The sequence below is a fragment of the Perna viridis genome, chromosome 4 (assembly GCF_037379345.1).
Source record: "Perna viridis isolate PV_CMFRI_1.1 ecotype Kerala chromosome 4, ASM3737934v1, whole genome shotgun sequence".
NCBI lineage: Eukaryota > Metazoa > Mollusca > Bivalvia > Mytilida > Mytilidae > Perna > Perna viridis.
This window is the reverse complement of record NC_142448.1, coordinates 38657805-38679968: the sequence shown is the minus strand read 5'-3', so window position 1 is coordinate 38679968 and position 22164 is coordinate 38657805. Positions and strand designations below refer to the sequence as shown.

General features: G+C 32.2%; 1 protein-coding gene across 1 annotated transcript; it reads left to right on the top strand.

Moving 5' to 3' along the window:
* The first annotated feature begins 2198 nt into the window (after positions 1 to 2198).
* Positions 2199 to 12174, top strand: LOC148620012 (uncharacterized). Its single transcript, XM_088577077.1, has 9 exons — positions 2199 to 2230; positions 2449 to 2517; positions 3528 to 3771; positions 5547 to 5663; positions 6302 to 6932; positions 8712 to 8877; positions 9786 to 9971; positions 10802 to 11016; positions 11507 to 12174. The coding sequence occupies exons 1-9, from the start codon at positions 2199 to 2201 to the stop codon at positions 12172 to 12174; spliced, it is 2328 nt and encodes a 775-aa protein (XP_088433203.1).
* Positions 12175 to 22164: the final 9990 nt, after the last annotated feature.

Here is a 22164-nt window from a genome sequence, read left to right as displayed (position 1 = left end):
TCCTTGTTTCTATTACCTTCAATGTTATATGTTATTTTTTATTCGGTTTGCTACATTGTGTATATAGACCATCTCCATTCCATGTGTTCACGTTAAGACCGTTAAAAAATCTGAATCATCCCACTGCTGCCGTTTCGGCATTTTATTTACCGATATTTATCGCACGTCTATTTTTTTAAGTGGGAGCATTGCATGCTTATCCTTCCTAAAAACCTGATATCACTCAGGTGTTTTGTGGAACTTTACATTCTTGTGTGCTAAATCAGGTAGTAAGATACTAGCACATGACTTTATAGTATAATCAAAGACAGAAGTATTTTAAGTCGCTAATCGTCAAATATTCTATGCCACTGATATCGGCTTGCTTTTAAAATCCGAAATAGCACGTATGCGATATGTTCTATGTTTATCAAGGGTTTTTTGTTCGTTTGTTTATGTTTTTGTTTTTGTTTTCTATTTTGTGCTTTAGAAAAATAAATCTGAAAATTTGATGTGACTTCCGCTAGAATCTTGGTTCTATTGATATGACTGCCATTTCGAAACCGTTATCATGAAGTGCGGATAATGATTTGGTTCTCTTTGTACTTTCTTTGGGTCGCTTATGATGACTAGGGAAGCAGATTTTTAACCAGATTAAACAACTGGCAATGTCTATATATATATATATATATATATATATATATATATATATATATATATATATATATATATATATATATATATATATATATATATATGTAACAAGCGTCTCTGTCTGAATAAGCAACTAAATAATTTACAATACTAATCGATAATTTCATCGTTTAATGTAAACTTCCCGTTCTCATACAAGCAAAAACTCAGACATAGAACACATGTGTATGATATTTAAGAGACACATTTTGATCTCTAATGAAGCTAGAACTATGATGCTATGACGGTGAACATGGCATCATTCAGCAGCTTAATGTGGAGTAGTAGTATATAATTATGTAAATCATATGCGAATTTAAAATACTGAAATTACGAGTGCAAGAGCCACTACATGTAACACTATTAGCGACTTAAAAATGACCGAATTTGGAGATTCTGCAAATCACAATGAACATGAAGTTGCCTGATTTAATCCATCAGTACAAGACTTTTATTTCTATCACTAAAAGTCTGCATTATGTAAGTATGTGCCTTTTCATCCTTGTTCTTGTTGTTTTTGGGCTGGTATAGATCACTAAAACAATCAGCGAAACAATTATCTACGGATTCAGGAGTAATCAACATTGTGTCTTTTTATGCAATTTCGATGTAAATTTTCGCAGTTTATTTTGAATTGTTTAACTATATATCACAATCAGCTGCTTCAATACGATCTTCCCGGCACATTTTGGAGGTATTGTTCACTCTTTGTAGAGGTCGAAATTCCGTTTTAGCTTGCTTATATTTTTGTATGACATAAAATGTATACCTCTCGAACGACCATCAGCTACCCATGTAATTTTGGTGGTTTATAGATATGCATGAAATACCTTCAGTGTAATTTTATTTAGGATTGCAACTTAAACCCTATCGTAGTATGATCCAAAGTAAATATATGCGCGACAAAAGTTGCTTGGTTTACATATTAGTTTATAAGAGTTTTGATAATGTGCTAAGGTTAAGTTTTTTTTTAAAACTAAACAGATTTAAGTTGATTTAAGATTTGAGTTAACCCATTAAAATAAAATAGATTATGTTTTGTATAATTTTAGTTCATCTTTCCTGTATCAACATCAACTCTTACATATAAAGGTAAGCTAAGAAAAAAATGTAAATGTAAGTTAAATGTACCAATATTCTTAGTTAAAGAAACAAAAATAAAAAAAAAAGATTATTGATAGAGAGTTTCGGATCAGTTCATTGTTCATTTAATAGGCAAAACTGAACAGCAATCTAAAATTAACTACAGAACATGACTGAATGGAACAATTGATAGGTTTATTTTAATCGGATTGAGCTGTACAACTGTTAACATTTTGTCCGGAATTAGTGAAAATGTTCACTCGTTTCAATATGTTGAGTGTATGCTGTTTTAGGTTTTGATAATTGGTCTCATTTAAAAGTTTAGACTGAAGGTTCCATCTATTCCAGATGATAGGATACGTGACTCGCAAAACGTAAAAATAATATACAAATATTTAAAAGTTTGATTGATTACGACTTTTTATCCTTCTTTCTTGTTCTAAATGGAGTTACTGTTGCTATTGCCTTTGTTCATGTACTGTGTGACTAGTATATTGTACTTTATCTTTCTCGAGTTTGCGACTTTTTCCTCTTCTTTGAATGATTGGTATCGCTAATTTTTCTTACAGGAATAATTTTGAATGCGATGTCAAAAAATAAGTTTAATGTTCTATAAAAATGGGCAGACAAATGCAATCAAAATACCTCTGCTTTTACTTTGTTTTATTAGTTTAAAGATACAAACGAACAGAGATTATTGTGTAATATGCCTTCCAATTGGTCTTGTATTTACACCAATCTCGTTCAGGAGACGGTATCCAGGTCAAAGTTAGTATTGTTTCGTTTCTGCTATACAAATCATAACATATTTTAATACATCTGCCAATCAAATAATATAAATCGACCAACACTAATGCTACAAGTATGGAAACTATATTTTTAAACGAAATTTGTTAACTCGTATTTTATTGGTATAAAAACTAGTTTACCAATTTATTTTATTACTATTATGTTCACATTTCAAAAACAGTTTAATATGAGTGTCATATGGTAACATGGTTTGTCTGTGTGTATATGCATCCCAAGTTTTTAAATTCCTTTCGAGATTTTATTACCTTGCGAGGAATGACAATTTGTGACCATTGGATTTTAATCAAAGAGTAATCAAAAGATCCAAGATTCTAGCGGAAATCAAAAGAATGTAATCCAGGGACGGAAACAAGACTATGAAAACAGACACACACACACACAACAGGGAAAACGTAAAATAACCAAAATGACACATACACAGTAACAAAAGTATCACCAACTCGGACTCAATTAAAAAAAATAGAATGGGTCAGGTGCACCGGTAGGGTATGTTTTTCTAGAAACACAGGTCGAGTTGCTCATAAAAAATGAAGTCCGGGGTAATTGTGTCTTTGATTTTAAAAAAACATCGCATGGTGGCAGCTTCCATTCGTAACATTAGTCTGTTTGATCTGTCCATGTACTGTATAATGCATAGAGGAGATATGTAGATGTGCATGAAAGAACAAAATTACTGTCGGTGGACTCCAAAGGGAAATGTTAAAACCACATAAACCTTTTAAGGTTTTTTGATGAAATTTTATAGTAAGGTAGGATATCATATGTTGATGTGCAGGAATGAATATAAAAATAAGTGACTCCAGAGGGGGATCGACAAGCGTTTTACATTTAAGTCTATTTCAACAGGGGTATATTTTCCTGTTTTTTAGTTGCCCACATCATAACTAGTTAAATTATAAAATGTATTAAGTAATACACTATATACTCAATATTTTAAGTAATGTATTTATATTTATATACAGCATAACCCAACAAATTGAGAAATATCAAGCAGTTTTGTTGATGTTTCTTGGATTTGGAGGATTGTCTATATCGTTAGGAATTATACACAACTTAATACGTAAATATGTCTACAAAGACTCCCATAACCTGGACACAGTGTTTGACGCTGGTGGAAAAGTGACATTGGGCCTTACTGCAGTAACGGTTACGTCACAGCTACTATGGCCATCCGACTTCCTCCAACAAGCTACTTTGCTTGCTAAGGTAGTATTTAAACAAATATATAGCATTTGCAATTGAAGAAAATCACTTAGATAAATATGTTTTTTTTGGTTTTTGATTACACATCATGAATAAAATTATGCTGCATTTATGAAATTGGGTTTATTTAACAAATGACATGATACAAAAGAACGATTGTACGGTGACATTAAAATGTAGAAAAAAATATTCTTCTGCAAAAATGACTGAGTTTAATACCAATATATAGACGGGCTCATACAAATGATTACTCCGATCTTTCGATACACTTAGTGTTTTGAATTTTTTTTGCTGAGGAATGTGGATATATTTAAATGATTCCTGATAGGTTGATAGGCGTTATTTTTTTCATACAGTTTCTCTGAATATGGAATAAGCTTAGATCGTTTTTATATAGATTGAGACCTCCATAACTTATTCATAGACAAAATACAAGCCATGTGAAGGATTGATAGATTCTTATACGAGTCTTTATTGAAGATCTGGGATTTCTTCCACGAATGTAAGCGAATGGAGCGCAGCGGAAGAATTTTCTCACAGATCTTCAGTAGTTGACGAGTGTAAGATCGTACTTCTTTCGTTTTACAGCCGAAAGCTGTAGAACTACAATAAAGGTCAATTAGTCATTTGCCTTAAATATTTGACTCCGATTAACCACGTGCGATTAACAGTGAACATCTCAAAACTTCATTTATGTAGAAATTAGTTCTTAGGTTTTTGTATAATTTGTATATATTAAGTAAAACCTGCGTACAAATAGTTGGACACATTTATTTATTGACCCTCTCAACTGTACTGTGATGGGCTTCCTGCTATAGAAAAGCAACATAAACGGAAGAGTGTCATTGAAATAATTTAAAGTGTTGTGGTGTACCATCTTCAAATGAAAAAAAAGATTACGGTGTAATATTTTTCAATTAGGTATATGTTTCTAGAAAAGTAGAAAGGTAGAGGTAAGGAGTAGATAACAATCACCTTGCTGATGCACCGGGTCCATACTACCAGTTTTCAGTGGAGGTCGGGTTGCTTATTAGTTCTTTTGTTTTTGGTTCATTTGTAGGTAAAATGTGTTATTCCTGGTGTCTTGTTGGTATTCTTAGCCTTGTAGTTTCCCCCGGATTATTGATGTTTCATTTTAAGCACAGTTTTTCTATTTTTCTTACAATAATAACAAAAGATTCATCATATGCACAATTATAGAATAGTTACATGTAGTTGTAAGCGCAATATTTATCCATGCATACTGCCTAAAGGTAATGATATGGATCACTATGACTTTTTTGCCGGAGACAGAAATAAGACATTCAACGCTCCCTTAAAAATTACGTCGGATCTTCTAGCCCGAACAATAATATATTTTCTACGGTTTAAAACTGAAATGCCAACTTCTAAGGTGACCTAAGTGACCATCATAAGGTTTTTTCGAATGTTATCAGCGTAATTCTCAGTCATTATTAGTATACTTGACCTCCAACGAACAGCACGACTGGTTTCTTGTTTGAAACAAGAACAATTCAACTTTCCACCGCATTTGAAGTTCTTTTCTCTGTGTTTTTATATTTTGGTTCTTTTGTCTGTGACGTTTTGTCCTTTTTGTGTTGTAATTTTAGTGTTTCCGATTTTGACTTGTCACAGAATTTTCTCTTCATTTGCACCTTTACTACAGATAGGTTTGTCATCGAGTTTATTTGGTAATTAGTTTTTTTGTGAAACTACTTAATTTTATTGAATTTGCTCTAGATAACGATTTGAAATGTACTCTGAATTTTCTGTTGCAGATGGGTTTAGGAGGGTCGTTATTTCCTACTATTGCCATTGTAGCTGATATTTTGGTATTTCCCCTGCTGTCACTAACACTTAAAAGTAGGGCTCCTGGTGCCAAAACATTTCTACAGGTACGTTTAACCTGGGACTAGGACTTTCATGGTAAACAAAAATACCACGAAAATGGGGAAAATAGATACAGAAAATAAGTAATTCATCAGCTTGTTCTCCTTCGAAAAAAACCTGGACAAACTCTGTGAGTATAACCTCTAACACACATCAGAATCAATAAGAAGAACATATATCATGTGGGTAATTTATAGAGGTCTTTACGTGAAAGGATTGGTGTCATATGAAGTATTGAGGTTCTTAAATTCATATTTTTCAAGAGGTGTTATTTGTCAAAGTAATGAACGTTGTAAATTTGTGAATGTATGTATTTATTTTGGTTATTACTGTAGACTCGATATGTTTTCGATTTGTTTGTAATTAAACAAAACAAAAATTAAGACCACAGCCAAAAAAGATATAATTAATTGCAAATCATTTTGAAAAGAAATAATCCCAAACTTTTCTTAATATTAAACAATATTTTCAATAACTTTCAAGACTTTTCAATATATTTCAAGATAAAAAATTTCCACACTGCATTTATTATTTCAAAATAAATAATAATAATAATAATAATGATAATAATAATAATAATAATAAAATGCATTGTGAGCTATACATATTTCTTCTTTTTTTAAACATTTTTTTCCTTTTCCAGATTGTAAATGCCCGGTTTGGAAAACATGCTCACATCGTGTTCTGTGTAATAGCACTGCTTACCAATTTAATTACGTTGATGAACCTAATTTTAGCAGCCAAAGCAGCATTAGATGTCATTGTGAAGGATATTTCCGACGAGATGATACTTTTGATATTAGCTTTCCTGTTTGGATCGTATTGTCTGATTGGAGGTTTAGGAACAACATTTTATATTTCCTATTTCACCACTTCTTTCACTTTCATCAGCGTTTTAGTATTCGTTGTTCATATATCTTATAATATAACTGGAAACTCTTTAACATCTCAAGCGCAAATGTATGAAGCTATGTCTTGTATAAAGGCACCAGATGGAAACTACGATAATTCCTTTGTAACATTCCGATCTCGTGGTAGTATTATATATGGCTTCCTTATGCTTTTCATGTCAGCTTCGATAAGCTTTTGTGATCAAGCAAACTGGCAGAGTAGAATAGCAGCCAAACCTACACAAGGAGTTGCTGGATTCTTCATCGCTGCATATCTTTGGTTTGCGATCCCATTGACAATTACAACAGCAACATCCTCAATATATTTATCAATGAGTTATCAGAACGGGACTCATTTACTGAGCGTCAAAGATATCGATTCAGGTTTGTTACATTTTGCTGCGCGAACGTTCATACAAAACAAGTGATATATGGTAAAGATTATGTACCGTTCCATTTTAATGAAAAAAAATAATTTCATTTCTTGAAAAAAAAATTCAATCAGGGATACAATTTACGTAAAATACACTATCGAAAAGGAGAGATAACTCCTGTCAAATTAATAATTTGTATATATTCTTTGAAAAAATGTTTTTGGAGTAGAGTGAAAGCCTTTGAAAGACAGATATTATTCATTGCAGATTTGTTTTTAGTTTGACATTTTTACCTCTTTCGACTGAATCTTGTTTACTCTTCTTAAACATTTTTAAATAGAAGGCACAAGAATGCGATGTTGCGATGGGAGATTGTTCATTGATATATACAAAGAAAGAATTACGAATTAAATTTGTTATAAAAGTCTAAATAGTGGTATAATAATAATAATAATAATAATAATAATAATAATGATAAAAAAGATAAATAAATAAATAAATAAATAAAAAATAAATAAAAGAAATTCCAAAACGCAAACTTGTGACATCTATAATGGCAACACTGCCTGCACAAAGTTCAGCGCCCTAGGCCATTCGGCCGGCGGTGTTGCTATGGATGTCACAATGTTACGAGTTCGAGTTCCGCGGAGAGAACGACCAAAACTTTGCTTCACAAATTTGACAGTTCCAACATCGTTGAGAATTTTTCAGACCCTTCTATAAGTTTACATTATCTTCTTTGTAACAATTTGATCCGATGGAGCAGTGCAGCGAATAGAGTCGTCACATTCTGAGACGTTGTATATATATATATATTTGTGTTGTTGGCCGACACGTATTCATTATATTAAAATTTTGCATGTAAGATTAACGGTATACCTGGTGCATGCTCCAAGTCTTTTGTTGAATTCGAGTAGCTAATTTACATTCTTAAATTAATATCATTTTTTTCAATAATATAATCAAAACCCAACTTTATATATATTCTATTCAAATGATTAATCGTTTAATGTGCACTATTTGTACATTATCTCAATAACCTATTTATATGATGCAAGATTCTGTACATAGCCCTTGATGTATGTTAAATAACATGCATCAATATATAAATTAATTGAAAAGACAGTAACGATTGGCGTCCTTTAAGGCACTCTTCCTTGGTGCAGTATTCACCACTGCATCATCACAAACTATCCAATAATAAATGCGTAGATCGCTAAACCGCCCCCAAAAAGGAAAATAAATAAAAAGTACTTTCAATAACCAATAATCATCATAAATTGCATCTCCGTCCGAACATAGCTGATGCATTTGCTCTCTACACAATATTTGGAGAGACGACCGGTTAATTCATTTTTGAGATATTCAATTTCGTTTTCAATAAGCATATGTTTTATTGTTGACAGATGCACACTTAACCTTAGTATATTCCAAAGAACTTTTCCATTTTTACAAAACAGGTCGTTAATGGAGTAGATGTACAAGCTTTGTTTGCGATTTTAAAAGAGTAATCAAGGAAACAAAGGTTATAGCGGTAATCAAAAGAATGTTATCCAGGGACAAAGACCAGACATGGAAAACAGACTTACACAACAAGGAATACAAAGTAACTAAAATCATACATACAAAGTAATAAAAGCAAATGAGGAACTCGGACTCCACTTAAAACTGGGAGCATGGACCAGGTGCACCGGTAGGGTAAGCACGTTTACTGAATGTTCTGATTTCTTAAGAAAAGAGTTTTGGAATGAGTTTTAAAAAAGAAATTATTGACGCTCTTATATTTCAGGTTTTATATGCCCCTACGTAATGCAGAACAGTATGGGAGAGACTGGAGCATTCCTGTTGATAGGAATGATAACAATGTCATTAATGTCTACTGGTTCTGGGGAGATAATGGCCATATCTTCTATTATTGTATATGACATATACAAAGTGTACATTAATCCATTCAGGTGGGTTTAGGCATGATAACATGATCGAAGAAACATCATTTTAACGCATTTATATGATGTTTATGTTGTTAATAGTTTATTATGATGTTTGTAAATTATTTCCAAATTCTCAAATTTCAATCTTTAAGAAAACTGTACTTAAAATTATTTTCGTCAAACGATAACATTTGGGTAAGTAATGGTTTTATTTTGTATTGTACCGTATGTATTCCAAATTTGTATTCGTAACCGAAAATGCGTCTACAATATATAAAGCCGCTAACCTTTATCTGTTTTTTTTTTAAATAACTGTTCAATTAAGCAATGAAGTTAATGTGTATTTGATAGATGGTTCGTATTTCTGTATACCAACATATTTTCTCTAGTGAACTATTCAAACTTATTTAAGGAGGAAAAGAAAATCGCGAAAATAAATCTTCACGAAAATATCCCATCGTTCATGAACACTTGGTAAACAGTGTTACATTGCAAATCGCAAAAAAAAAAGAAAAAAAAATGAAGTAAAATCGAATTGAAATCCTCAAACGATAAAAAGTATCCACCAATTAATTTGTATAACATTGTACAGTCTGATGTTATAAAATATCGGTAAAAATATATCGAAGCGACAACAGTGGGATAATTCAAATACGTTGAAATCCAAAAATATCCTGAACGTGAACACCGGAAGCAAAGACGATCTACACATACAATTCAGCAAAACAAATACATACAAAGTGAAGATAAGGAAAACAAGACGTCATACAATTAATTAATGCACTATTATTATAAAACCCAACAAAAGGACTCATTTCTACTCAAATTATAATTAAATAGTATCTTATTGATAAGGTTTTTGATACCACCTGGTCTGTATTTTTATCAAAGTTAACACTTTGTAAAATATAAACAAAAAACAATTTTTTCAGGAAAAATGTTTTAACTACAGAATGCATTTTGTGTGGAAAGGAACGAATATTCAAAGCTGAAGATGAATTAAGTTTAAAATGTGATTGTGTGCCTGTCACTCAATGCAAAGCTTGTAGTACCGATATTCAGAGGCGTGAGCGTTCAGATCGTCATGTCATCAACTATACTTGTGATATTCATGGAAGGTGAAGGAATTAAGCACCATGTTTGGTTTATTTTTCCCAGTCCCGCATTTCCCATTCTTCAACCTTAAGATTTTAAAAGTACAACAGAACAAATACGTCATAACAAGGCGAAACTTTTTGATTTGCAATATATCACGACAATTCGAAATGCATTACGCTGAAATACTTTAAAACATTTTAAGTTCCACTGTCTTCTACCATTTGAAGATGAAATCTTTGGGTGCTTCTAGAAAAGCATATGACACTTACCCTACCGGTGCACAAGGTTCATGTTTGCAGTTTCTAGTGGATATCGGATTGCTCATATACTTTTTTTTTCTTTTTACGTTTTTTTATATAATGTTCTTTCTTGTACATCTATTTTTCCCGTGTAGTCACGATCGTGTGTTTATTTTCTTTAATTACCTTTCGAATAGTCTTGGTTATCTCGATTTCCCCTAAACAAGTTTAGGTGTTCAAACTGTTATTACTTTAAACTAAATCATAATCCATACAAACAATGTATTTACTTTGATTAATTACTTATTTTAAATTCATTTGTTGTTTATTAGCCTATCGACTTACTTGTCTCACTTATTTGACATTAAACAAAACAATATACCATTTTATCTAATCAAGCATACTAACCCTGTATGCAACTACTTGCACTTAGATAATTATATGTTGCGAAATTTAATTTAGTTAAGGCATGACTGTTAAGTTTTTTGGTCTATGAAGAAATTATTTCAATCACGTGGTTCACACTAAATATCCAATCAGAATCCATGTAAGGTTTAGAGCATATTATAATAAAACATACTAATTAAATCAATCAGTATCACTTTCTGCAGTTATCGACGATATGAAGACCAATTATTGCAGCACAAAAGTTGGTGTATGGTATGGCTAACAATTTGTATAATACCCTATGGTTTGGTCATCATTAACAGTGGTGCTGACTTGAATTTTGCTGCTTATACAATCAGTGGTCTTCTGAGCGCTTTTCTGTGGCCACTGTTACTAACTACTGTGTGGACAAAATGTTCTGCAGAAGGAGTTGTAGCAGGTACGTGCATCATATATTGGTTTTAGTTGAAATTACATTCTTTATCAATTTCTCAAAAACAATTTCTTATAATGCAGTATTGTCTCTTTTTTCCTTATTGCGCGAAGTGATATTAACAAAATATGCACATGGAAGATTTGTTATTTTTCAATAGACAAATTTTTTATCACAGTCAATTCTTATTAGTTAATTTTAAAGCATATTTATATCTTTAAACATGAGAAAAGTAGCTCTGAATTTCACTGAATAGGGGCGTGTCAATATTTTTTTATCCATTGAGATATAACAAAATTATTTTAACCAATCAGATTACAGTATTCATCTCAAATTGATTTATATACCAATATTACTAACAGACAACTAAGCAACATATTCAGTGTTCAAATACGTCAAGACAAGTCAAAGAACTGTATTGCTCAATGCACATATAGTTAAGCAATTTGGCAAATTTGAACCCGCAATTTTATTTAAAAAAGTGTGTCTTTTTCAGGGAGTATTGGTGGTGCTATTTCTTATTTTACTGGTGTGTTCGTTACTGCTGAACTTCTATATGAAGATGGACTTAGAAATTTTTTGGTCAACACAAGCAAAGATTACAGTTTGCTTGGTGGAATCTCGTCAGGAGTTGTTGTCAGTTTATCTCTTACTGTTGTAGTTTCGCTTCTTACTCACAAAATAAAAACAGAAAAAGATGCAAACCGAGTGTGGGCTACAACTTTGGCAATTGATAATCCACTGAGTCCATGGCGAAAGACATACGAAGAGGAGTTGCAGCAAATTAATGTTGTTGATGACAGACCCGTAACATTAGCCCATATGAATAGAATTTTCCGAAAGACTTGGTTTGTTGCAGGAATAGGTGGATCACTCAGCGGTTGTTTGTTTTGCATTATTCTTCCCGCAAGTATTTTATCAATTGATGTGTTATCATTTGACCAATATTCAGCATGGGTTTATTTCTGTCAAATTTGGTTGATGATTGCTGCGGCATTTGCTATCGTCGTTCCACCGATTGAAGAGGTGGTACAAATAATAAGAGAATACAAGAAACAATCTATGCCTAACTCGAAGTATAAAAACACAGAGATCTTTGAAAATATTGAACAGAAGCCTTTATCTAACAAAGGAGAAGAAATGAAATCTTTCAGTGTTCAATAAGCAATATAACCTCAACATACAAAATGTTTTATATATGAACTTATAATCAATGTATCTGGGTATTTAATGGGAGAAATATTGTGCTGAAATAAACTTCTGGAATGAATTACGGATTTGTTTTGTTTTCATTAATGATATAAAAATGTGATATATTACTGAAAACATCCACTATTAATTTAATATAGTGAAAACCACCATAACCTGTACACATAGCCTATATAAATGCCCTTTATGGTGGCCCATGGTACAATCTGTAGCTTTTGTTATATTTGTTTTATTTTTTATTTTATTTTTCCTGTTAAATAATTCTAAATCAATTATTTCTAGAAAAAACAGAGGACGCTTACCATACCGGTGCACCTGGTCCATGATCCCAGTTTTTAGTGGAGTCCGAGTTGCTCATTTACTTTTGTTACTTTGTATGTATGACTTTAGTTACTTTATGTTCTTTGTTGTGTATGTCTGTTTTTCATGCCTAATCTTTGTCCCTGGATTACATTCTTTTGATATAACCTTGGTTCCCTTTATTACTCTTTACAAACAACTGTGATTTTGTAGTGAAATTTGCAATTAATATGCAGACATCTCAACACAGTTGAATGAAATATCTTTGCATTTACAACAATCAGCATGAAGAATATTTATATTGATATTTTGTTTAACAGAACAGAAAGTAACACATTCCTTTTCATATAACCATTGTTCAAATGTGATAACAATTATATAAAATGTATACTGTAGAATTTGTAATTATGGGAGATAACCATGTAAATGACTTCAAAATACGCTAGAAACTATTGGATTTCCATTTGAGTTATTTCCTAAGAACAGACTCTTGGAATGACTAATTATACATTTCATCATATCGATTTATAAAGCAACTTAATAACAAAATACAATGTACTACTACTTCAAATAATAATAAATTGAGGTGTATCACATATTACAGAATTTGCATGATTCTTACAAAGACATGTACTTAAAATCGGAAACTGTAAAATTACTACATTGAAGTTTTCGGAAGTAGTTATACTAGGTACTTTTCTCATTTAAATTGATATACTTTCTTCACAAATCAATGGTACAAAATTATAATGCCACAGTCATTTGATATGTATGCGCAAGTGTGACACATTGATCCATAAAAATCTGTTTAACCATTTTGATGCGACGAATTTTATTTGCGACATTTATTTCCAACGTCATAAAATTCGTGTAACAAGACGTTCTGAAAACGTCCCATTTGATAGGAGTGGGTGCGCTCTTTATAACGCATTTGACGTGCGTTGTAATAATTTAAATAGCTCCACAACGTTTCAAAATGAGTCACTTATGCTTTTTTAACCTTTGTGGATCTTTTGCCAATCAACCATTATAGTAAAATTAAGTCTAATTTACATTTTATACTAATTCATTTACAATTCTTCCGCACAAAATATTTAGTATATATAATTTTTTGAACATTAAGTATATCAATCTGTCCACGTGAATTTCAATGATGATAGTGCAATCTGACATATTTTGTGCTCTTTTCTTTCTTTAGAAATAATTGACCGTTCTTAATATAATGCTGCATGAACATTTACATAGTAAAATAATTCTTCTGTCACCCTTGTATGGAATTATTTTAAGTAATCTCCAACGCATAATCCAACGTTACACTCGTTGTCATGACACCATGTTCTTACTTGGAACTACAAATTTTGCATACTTTACGTTTCTTACCTGGAAAAGAAAAAAAGATTATAGATTTCCACGTGAACGGCAAAATAAAAGTAAAATGTTTTGACTACTTAAGATTTTTCACTTCATACAGCTTTTCATTCCAGCTTCGTAAGTATACCAAGAACTATCACGGAGCATCCATTGTACATTTATTCCAAAAGCATGTACATAATTTACAGTGGAGTTTTTAGTGGAGTCCGAGTTGCTCATTTGCTTTTGTTACTTTGTATGTATGATATTAGTTACTTCATGTTCTTTGTTTTGTATGTCTATTTTCCTTGTATGGTCTTCGTCTCTGGATTACATTCCTTTAATTACCGCTATAACATTGATCCCTTGATTAATCTTTTAATGTACCTTTAGGTCTGGGCGTTGTATCATGAGAGTTAATTCAAATATATTGCCATGATTTAAAGATCATCATAGATATTTGTTTTGGTAAACTATTACTGTTTTGAGGTATTGTATGCAAATTGCCAAAATAAGTTTTTGCCAGGACTGAAAAAAAAAAGATTTGGAAGCCTATTTGATTAACGGACACAATTACGATGTATGAAATCATTACAAAATTGAATGTCGAGTGTGTAAAAACAAAATAGAAAATACTCACTGCGATAGTTTAATATTTAAATGAATCTTATCCAGTCACCAACAAATTCATCGGCAATCTTTCCGAATTTTCTCATCAAAAGCACCATAGATTTCGTTCAAACTGAACAATAAATAAAATATTAAAACAAACTTGGAACTAGATGAATAAAATAGCATTCTGTCAGTCTCTGAGGAACAGGATGAATACTTGGCCTGCCAACAAAATAAGTGAATAAGTTGTTTTATAATTTCCCTTTAAAACAAGTATTACACAATACAATTACTTTGGATGATATACAAAAGACAAAAGGCACATCGTCTTCCTGTCTCCGTACTTTAGAGCCATTATTTCACCGGACTGTCGTACTTCTCCTTTCGGTAGTTTCATTTTTCCGAAGCCTTTAGGCATGTTCCTTCTTGTGTTTCTCACTGTTCCTGTCAAGTAGGTTTGGTTACCAAACATATTATTGCATAAAACTGGGCTTGGAAAATTATTGATGATATTTTCCATAGAAATGTTTGACATCGTATCCATGTTTACCGTTTGTCTGTGTATTGTTTCGCTTTCCTGATATAAACCATCTATACTTCATTCCAGAGCATATAATGATGAAGAGTTCTTTGGGGAAGGGACAAGAGAAGAAATTCTCGATAGAGAAAATCGGACAACGGAATAACTTAACATTACTCGACATTACTTGACATTACCATTGATATCTTCTGTCGAAAAGTAATTTCAATTAATTTGATTTATCTTGCTTTACCCAGAAATAAAATGGTCATTTAAGCATGTAAGTGTGTTTAAAACTATTTCCCTTTCCTAAGCATGTGTACTTGTGTTATGCGTATAACTGACTTGTAATTTTACTTAATATAAATTGTTTAAAACTTTTGAAAATAATGTTGGTTTATAGTATTATTTAAAATTAAAAATGGTTATTTTGAATTTACCATAAAAATGCAGTTAATTTGCCAAATTCACACCTAGTAAATAAAGTATAAATTTTCATTAACAATGCATTACAAAATATCATGTGTTCACCAATAAGGTCTGTGCGAGACCCAACAGAGTAGTCAAGGGCGTTAAACCCCTTACTCACTTATGTGTTCATGTAGACAAACTATTTCCACCCTATCAACATCAACATAGAGGTTACATTTATCTAATGGAAAATTTTACTTTGCACTGCAATCAAGATCTAAATTATTTAAAGCATGTTGAAAAATACACCCGATAATACAACTCATTTTGTATTGTAGTAAAGAAAATGTAAGTCAAAGTACTCATGTACTGGATCAATTTATATCGATTCTTTGATTTTTTATGCCTCTTAGGGCATTCTGTATAGAACAAATTTGGGGATCTTTGATCTGGCGAAAACATGGCAACCGTTACTAAAAAAAAGAATATAAAGGTCAGAAAATAGTTTTTCGCAGATATTTCCAAAGCCGTTAAGTTAAGCCGAACTATGACAGAATGAAAGTGATGAGATATATATACTGTCAAAATTTCATTTTAATCTGTTGAGCAATGTTGCAGTTATTGCCCTCTTTCGACATGTTTTGCTATTTAAAATGTTTTTTCTTCTAAAATCGCCTCCTCTGACACTACTAGACCAATAGGAACCAAACTTGGAATGAATGTTCCTTGGGGTATGCTGCTTAGAAAATTTGTGGGGATTTTTGATTCGTAAAAAAACATGGCTGCCGTTACTAAAATAGATCACAGTGATCAGACAGTATTTTTTCGCATATTAAATCTACAAAACCGTTCTGTAGCTAAATTCTTTCAATTGTTAAAATGATCCTTATTATAATGCCTACAAAAATCTCCAAGGGATAGTTGTCAGACAACTCCTTGTTAGAGTAATTGCTCTAGAATGGGGAAAAATGATGGTTTTTTGTTGTTGTTCTTGTTTATTTAACAGTTATTAGCCAATATATTGAAACTATGAAAAATAGAAAGAAACATTCGATTGCTGAAATAATCCCTAAGATTAGTCCTATCAAATTCTTCGAGAGTCAAAAACGTCGTTGTTTAATTTATTGCCCTTGAAACGCAAAATTTAACAAGGTAAGTGATTCAGAGTTGGATATGTCAGCCCGTCACAAAATGTACAGATCGTACTCTTGATATTCAGGAAGAACTTTCAGATCACCATTATATCACCTATTTGTGTAATATTCATGGAATGTAAACTTTTTAATTACCAATCCTTATAAAGTTCAAATACAGTAAATGGTAGATATGGTTCATTTTACAGGGAAAACTGATGATGTATTATTTTATCTATATACGCCTTTATTTCGTATCTGTATTTGTGAGTAATCCATCATTATAATTTAATCAAATAACTTTTGCAAATTGCCTATGTCTACACAATCAATACGATTTTGGTCTCAAAACTTAAAGTGCACTAGCCGAATAACAAGTTACGGATAGGTCATTTGGTTAATATGATACAAAAGAGAATGTGGTTGTTGGTTTTTGCCATGAATGAATAAGCTCCTGCCTGATTTTTATAAATACTGTTACTTATATTGAATAAAGCTCTATATTTCCATCCGTTTTCCTACAAATTTTATCATATATATCTCATATAAGTAAAATGATTTAGTTTTTCTATCATTTCAAATTTTATATTTTCCAAGTCTTCATCACATGCTTTCAAAATACTTTCAACATTTGTCTAGCGATTTATCCATTTTCTTTACTAAAATGTTATTTTTTGAAGGGAAAGTCCTATGCCAAATCAATATTTACAATATATCCCTTATTTCTATAACCCATTCCACCATAAACCGCGTTTAATGGGAAAACAACTCTCGTACAAAACAGTCTCTTTTTGCTCATTTTGTCCTAAATTTTGTTCCAAACAGCAACAATCAATATTTGAAAAAAGGGAGGAACCTAACCAAAGTATCCCCCTAAATCTGCTATTGATGTTCTAGTAACTTTGAATTAAATTTTAAATATGTTTTTATAAAACACTTGAAAAGCATATGTTTTTGACATGTTTTTTTTATTTATAGGACAAACATAAAGAAACAGACTATAGGTCTTACCCATTCATTCATAACAAACTTTACTAAAATTCATATGATAGTTATTATATAACTTCATACATGTATATGAAGGTAGTCTAGTTTTCATATGATTTTGAAAAACTCCTGCATTCATATGTTTTTGACTGAACAAAAACAAATATTTCCAATTAGGTCTTAAGCATATGTTTTATAATATACTTATGTGTATTCGCTAAACAGACATTTTCTTGCTAACTGCAGGACAGTCGATGAACATGTGTCAGATATACTTCCGCGAGGTAGGGATTGGAGTAGAACCCCCAAAAATATTGTGAAAGCTTATACTGAGCATGCTCATCGGCCAACCGTAAGTTATTTGTAACACAAAAAATGTCCATTGAATCGACAACATGAGACATGCAAAAAGAATAAAGTGACTGTATATATTAGTAAACTTATATTGTAAATATTGAATTTATATTTAATAATGTGTTTTCTTCAGCTATCGACGATATGAAGACCGACTGTTGCACCACAAAATATGGTGTATGGTATGGCTAACAATATGTATATTACCATATAGTTTAATTGTCATCAATATTGGTATTTACTTGAATAGACCCTTTTGTGCTAATTGTAGGATAGTCGACGAGCAAGCGTAGAGCATTAGCATGCTTAATATACACTTCCGCGAGGAAAATTCTTTTGTTCCCCAAGCCCTACCTCGCGGAAGTATACATTGAGCATGCTCACCAACTTACCACAAAAGGGTCTATTGGACAGTTTTCCCTATACAAGGACTACTGAGTGCGTTTCGGTGGCCACTTTTGCTAACTTCTATGTAGACAAAATGCACTGCAGAAGGAGTTGTTGCGCGTGCGTCCAGATTAAATTGTTTTTTTTTTTTTAATCTTAAACCAACACTTATCGTCGATACAATTTATGTTTCTTTTTAACCAATTGTCAAGTGTCAGATGACTTCAGTATTTAGATTTATCATTATTGTTATTATTATAATTACTTTCGTTTTTAAGCGATATCTGCCAGTCCAATCATCCTCCTATTCATCCGTTATTTTTTTTTTACATGTGTTCACTCCTGCTATACAGTTTTTTTTTATTTTTATGAAATTTGCAGGAAGAGCATGTCAGGTAATGTCTTTAATTTTGGCTTATCTCTACTTACGTATCCTATATTTTTTACAACTCCTATTATGATTTTTTACGGGATGACTTTAAACCAATCTCATTGTACATCTGTTACATGATTTTTAATTGGATATCGGGCTGCATAGGTAAAATATGGACTCAGTTGGATGATATGGGTCATCCATTGGTATCCTCAAAAACGTCTCCTTAACTACCGAATACAGTTTTAGGAACATGTTTTCTGATGATTTGACTGAATATTTTGTCCATCTTCTCATATAACAAATTTGATTATGTGTTATGTGACTGTGACGTCATTGACCCTTTTTTGCCGATTTACTTGATCGTTGATACTAAAATCAAATTATGAGAAATGGCTGTTAATAGTTTTTCAGTCTATTTAAAATAATCAATTGCCCATGATGCACACTAAAAAATTACTTGTTTATTCGACTGGTCAATTATTCTTACCTTGAATTCCGTGACACATATGTCATAATCTAGATAGTAGGATTAATCAATCAACCAATCATTAAATGAAAATATAGCGAATATATATATGTATTGGTGTAAAATAAAACGACAAAGCATTGTTTGATAAATGCATATAGCTTACATGAACAACTACAAACCCACAATTATGCTTCAAAGTTTAGCTAGTGCCATTTCCTGGATTGTTTATCGTTGCCGAACGTTCTTTATGAAGATGGAAATTTTCTGGTCAATTCGAGCCAATATTACAGTTTACTTAGTGAAATCTAATTAGGATGTATTGTCAGTTTATCACTTACTGTAGTAGATTATCGTCTCACACTTTCGTAATAAAAATAATTCAGAACGAGTGTGGGCAACCACCTTGGCAATTGACAATCCATTGAGTCCACAGAGGAGAGCCTAGACAGATGTACTGCAACAAATACAAGTATTTTGTGAAACTATCGATACATTACCCCACATAAACAAAACTTTCCGACAAACTGGGTTTGTTGCAAGAAGAGGTGGATCACTTAGCGCATGTTTTTTCGTCATTGTACTTCCTGCTAGTGTCTTAGTAATTGATGTATTATTATTTGACCAATATTCAGCATTGATTTATTTCTATCAAATATGGTTGCTGATTGCTGCGGCGTTTGTCATTGTTGCTCCACCGATTGAAGAATCTTTCAAATAGTAATAGAATACAACAAGCAATCTGTGCCTGAAGTGCAGTCTATAAAAACGGATAAACATTGTGTAAGTGCCGAAGAAAAATCTTTGTGAAACTGTTGAATGTAATCTAACTCACAAAGGATACCATGGTTCAATGTTTAACATTTGTCAAGTGCTTACATGAAGCAAGTATAGACAATGTTAATCGTATTACAATTATATTTCAGTCTGTATTTTTTATTGTTCTGATAACCAGGTCAACAGTATATTTTATTGACTTGGATAATAGAGCCCAACACAATGATTGAGGGTCTTTTCCCTCAAACTCTAATTGGCTGATAAATGTTCAGATGGTATTGTTGTTTTATCTTTGAACAACGTTATAGTCCAAGAAATCGTGATCAAACCCCGATCATTTACCATGGTGACGCAGTCCGCTTGTGGATTATTAAGATATGTATTTTTATTATTATATTTTTTTGTATTGTAAAATGCATTATTATCGCGAAATAATATTAAGATTACATAAACATATTTTTTTTCAGTTCGTCCATGCCATTATGCAATATATAGTAATGATATGATATCAAAACATTTTTGAAAATACGGATGCAAAACAGTTCTTAAAAATATGCAAACACTATTATAATAATTCATTACCACTTTTAAGGCATCACTACAGAAGATTTATGGTCGTCATCATGAACTAGTGGATCGTTATAGTGTATCCATCTGCACTTATTTATTCAACAGGTCATAGTTTTCCTTTCCTCGTTTGTCTACCCCAGACTTGACTTTTTATGAGCAACTCGGCGGGTGTTTCTAGAAAAGCAGAGGACGCTTACCCTACCGGTAAACCTGGTCCATGCTTCCACTTTTTAGTAGAGTCCGAGTTGCTCATTTACTTTTGTTACTTTGTATGTATGATTTGAGTTACTTTTTGTTCTTTGTTGTGTATGTTTGTTTTCCATGTCTGGTCTTTGTCCTTGGATTACATTCTTTTGATTACCGCTATATCATTGGTTTCCTTGAATACTCTTTTAAAGAGTAGTATTCACTCTGGATATAGAATTTTTATTAAAAGACACAATTTCCTTTTTTCTGAAAAGGCTAAATTTATCATTTGCACAAATTTAATAAGTATCAAATTTCTCTTTAGAAAACTTAAAAAGGAAGGGAAACAGATGTTCTGAGACGAATTATTCAAGACTTCTCGCAAGATTATTATAATAGCATTAAATCTATGATTTTTCAACTCTTTATACTTCTATTCTCAATACTTAGTTAAAATTCCGACTCAAAAACATTAAAAATCGTTGTTATTCGAAAAAAGACGGTACACTTGATACAAATATGTATTTCTCGGCAGAAATTCCTTATACTTTGTTTAAAATAATTCCAAGTCATCTCCTAAATATACGGAAAAAGAAGTTTTCAAACAGCTGGCATTTTTTTAACAACAACATATAGGTTCAGTGTGGTGGAGGCGTTTTTCAAAAAACGGTCGGTATTCCAATGGGAATAAATAATGCTCCTCTGCTTGATGACCTATTCCTTCATTTTTATGAGGCTGATTTAATAGCTGGTCTGATCCGAAAGAAAGAACATCGTGTAACTAGATCCTTTAATCTCGGTTTTGGCTATATATATATATAATATTATCGATAAACAATATATATAAAGGTCTGAAAAATTCCCAACGATGTTAGAACTTTCAAATTTGCGATGCAAATTTTTGGTCGTTCCCTCCGCGGGACTCGAACTCGTACCGCTGTGACATCTGTGGCAACACCGCCTGCACAAAGTCCAGCGCCCTAGACCACTTATATATAGCCTAGCTGGCCGAGTGGTCTAGGGCGCTGGACTTTGTGCAGGCGGTGTTGCCATATATGTCATAGCGGTACGAATTCGAGTCCCGCGGAGGGAACGACCAAAAATTTGCATCGCAAATTTGACAGTTCTAACATCGTTGGGAATTTTTCAGACCTTTCTATACGTTTACATATCTTCCTTGTATCAATTTGATCCGATGGAACAGTGTAGCGAATAGAGTCGTCACATTCTGAGACGTTGTATAATATTGATTTGTTGTGACATGCATCGTTAATTTGATCCTCTATCCTACTTAATAACACCTAAATGAACTGTCCCGTATTACCATACATCGTGTACCAAGTTACAGCCCTAGATTAATCCTACGAGGAGGAATGACCCGGCCAGCGAAAGCTATATTTATATATAGCCTAGCTGGCCGAGTGGTCTAGGGCGCTGGACTTTGTGCAGGCGGTGTTGCCATAAATGTCACAGCGGTACGAGTTCGAGTCTCGCAGAGGGAACGACCAAAAATTTG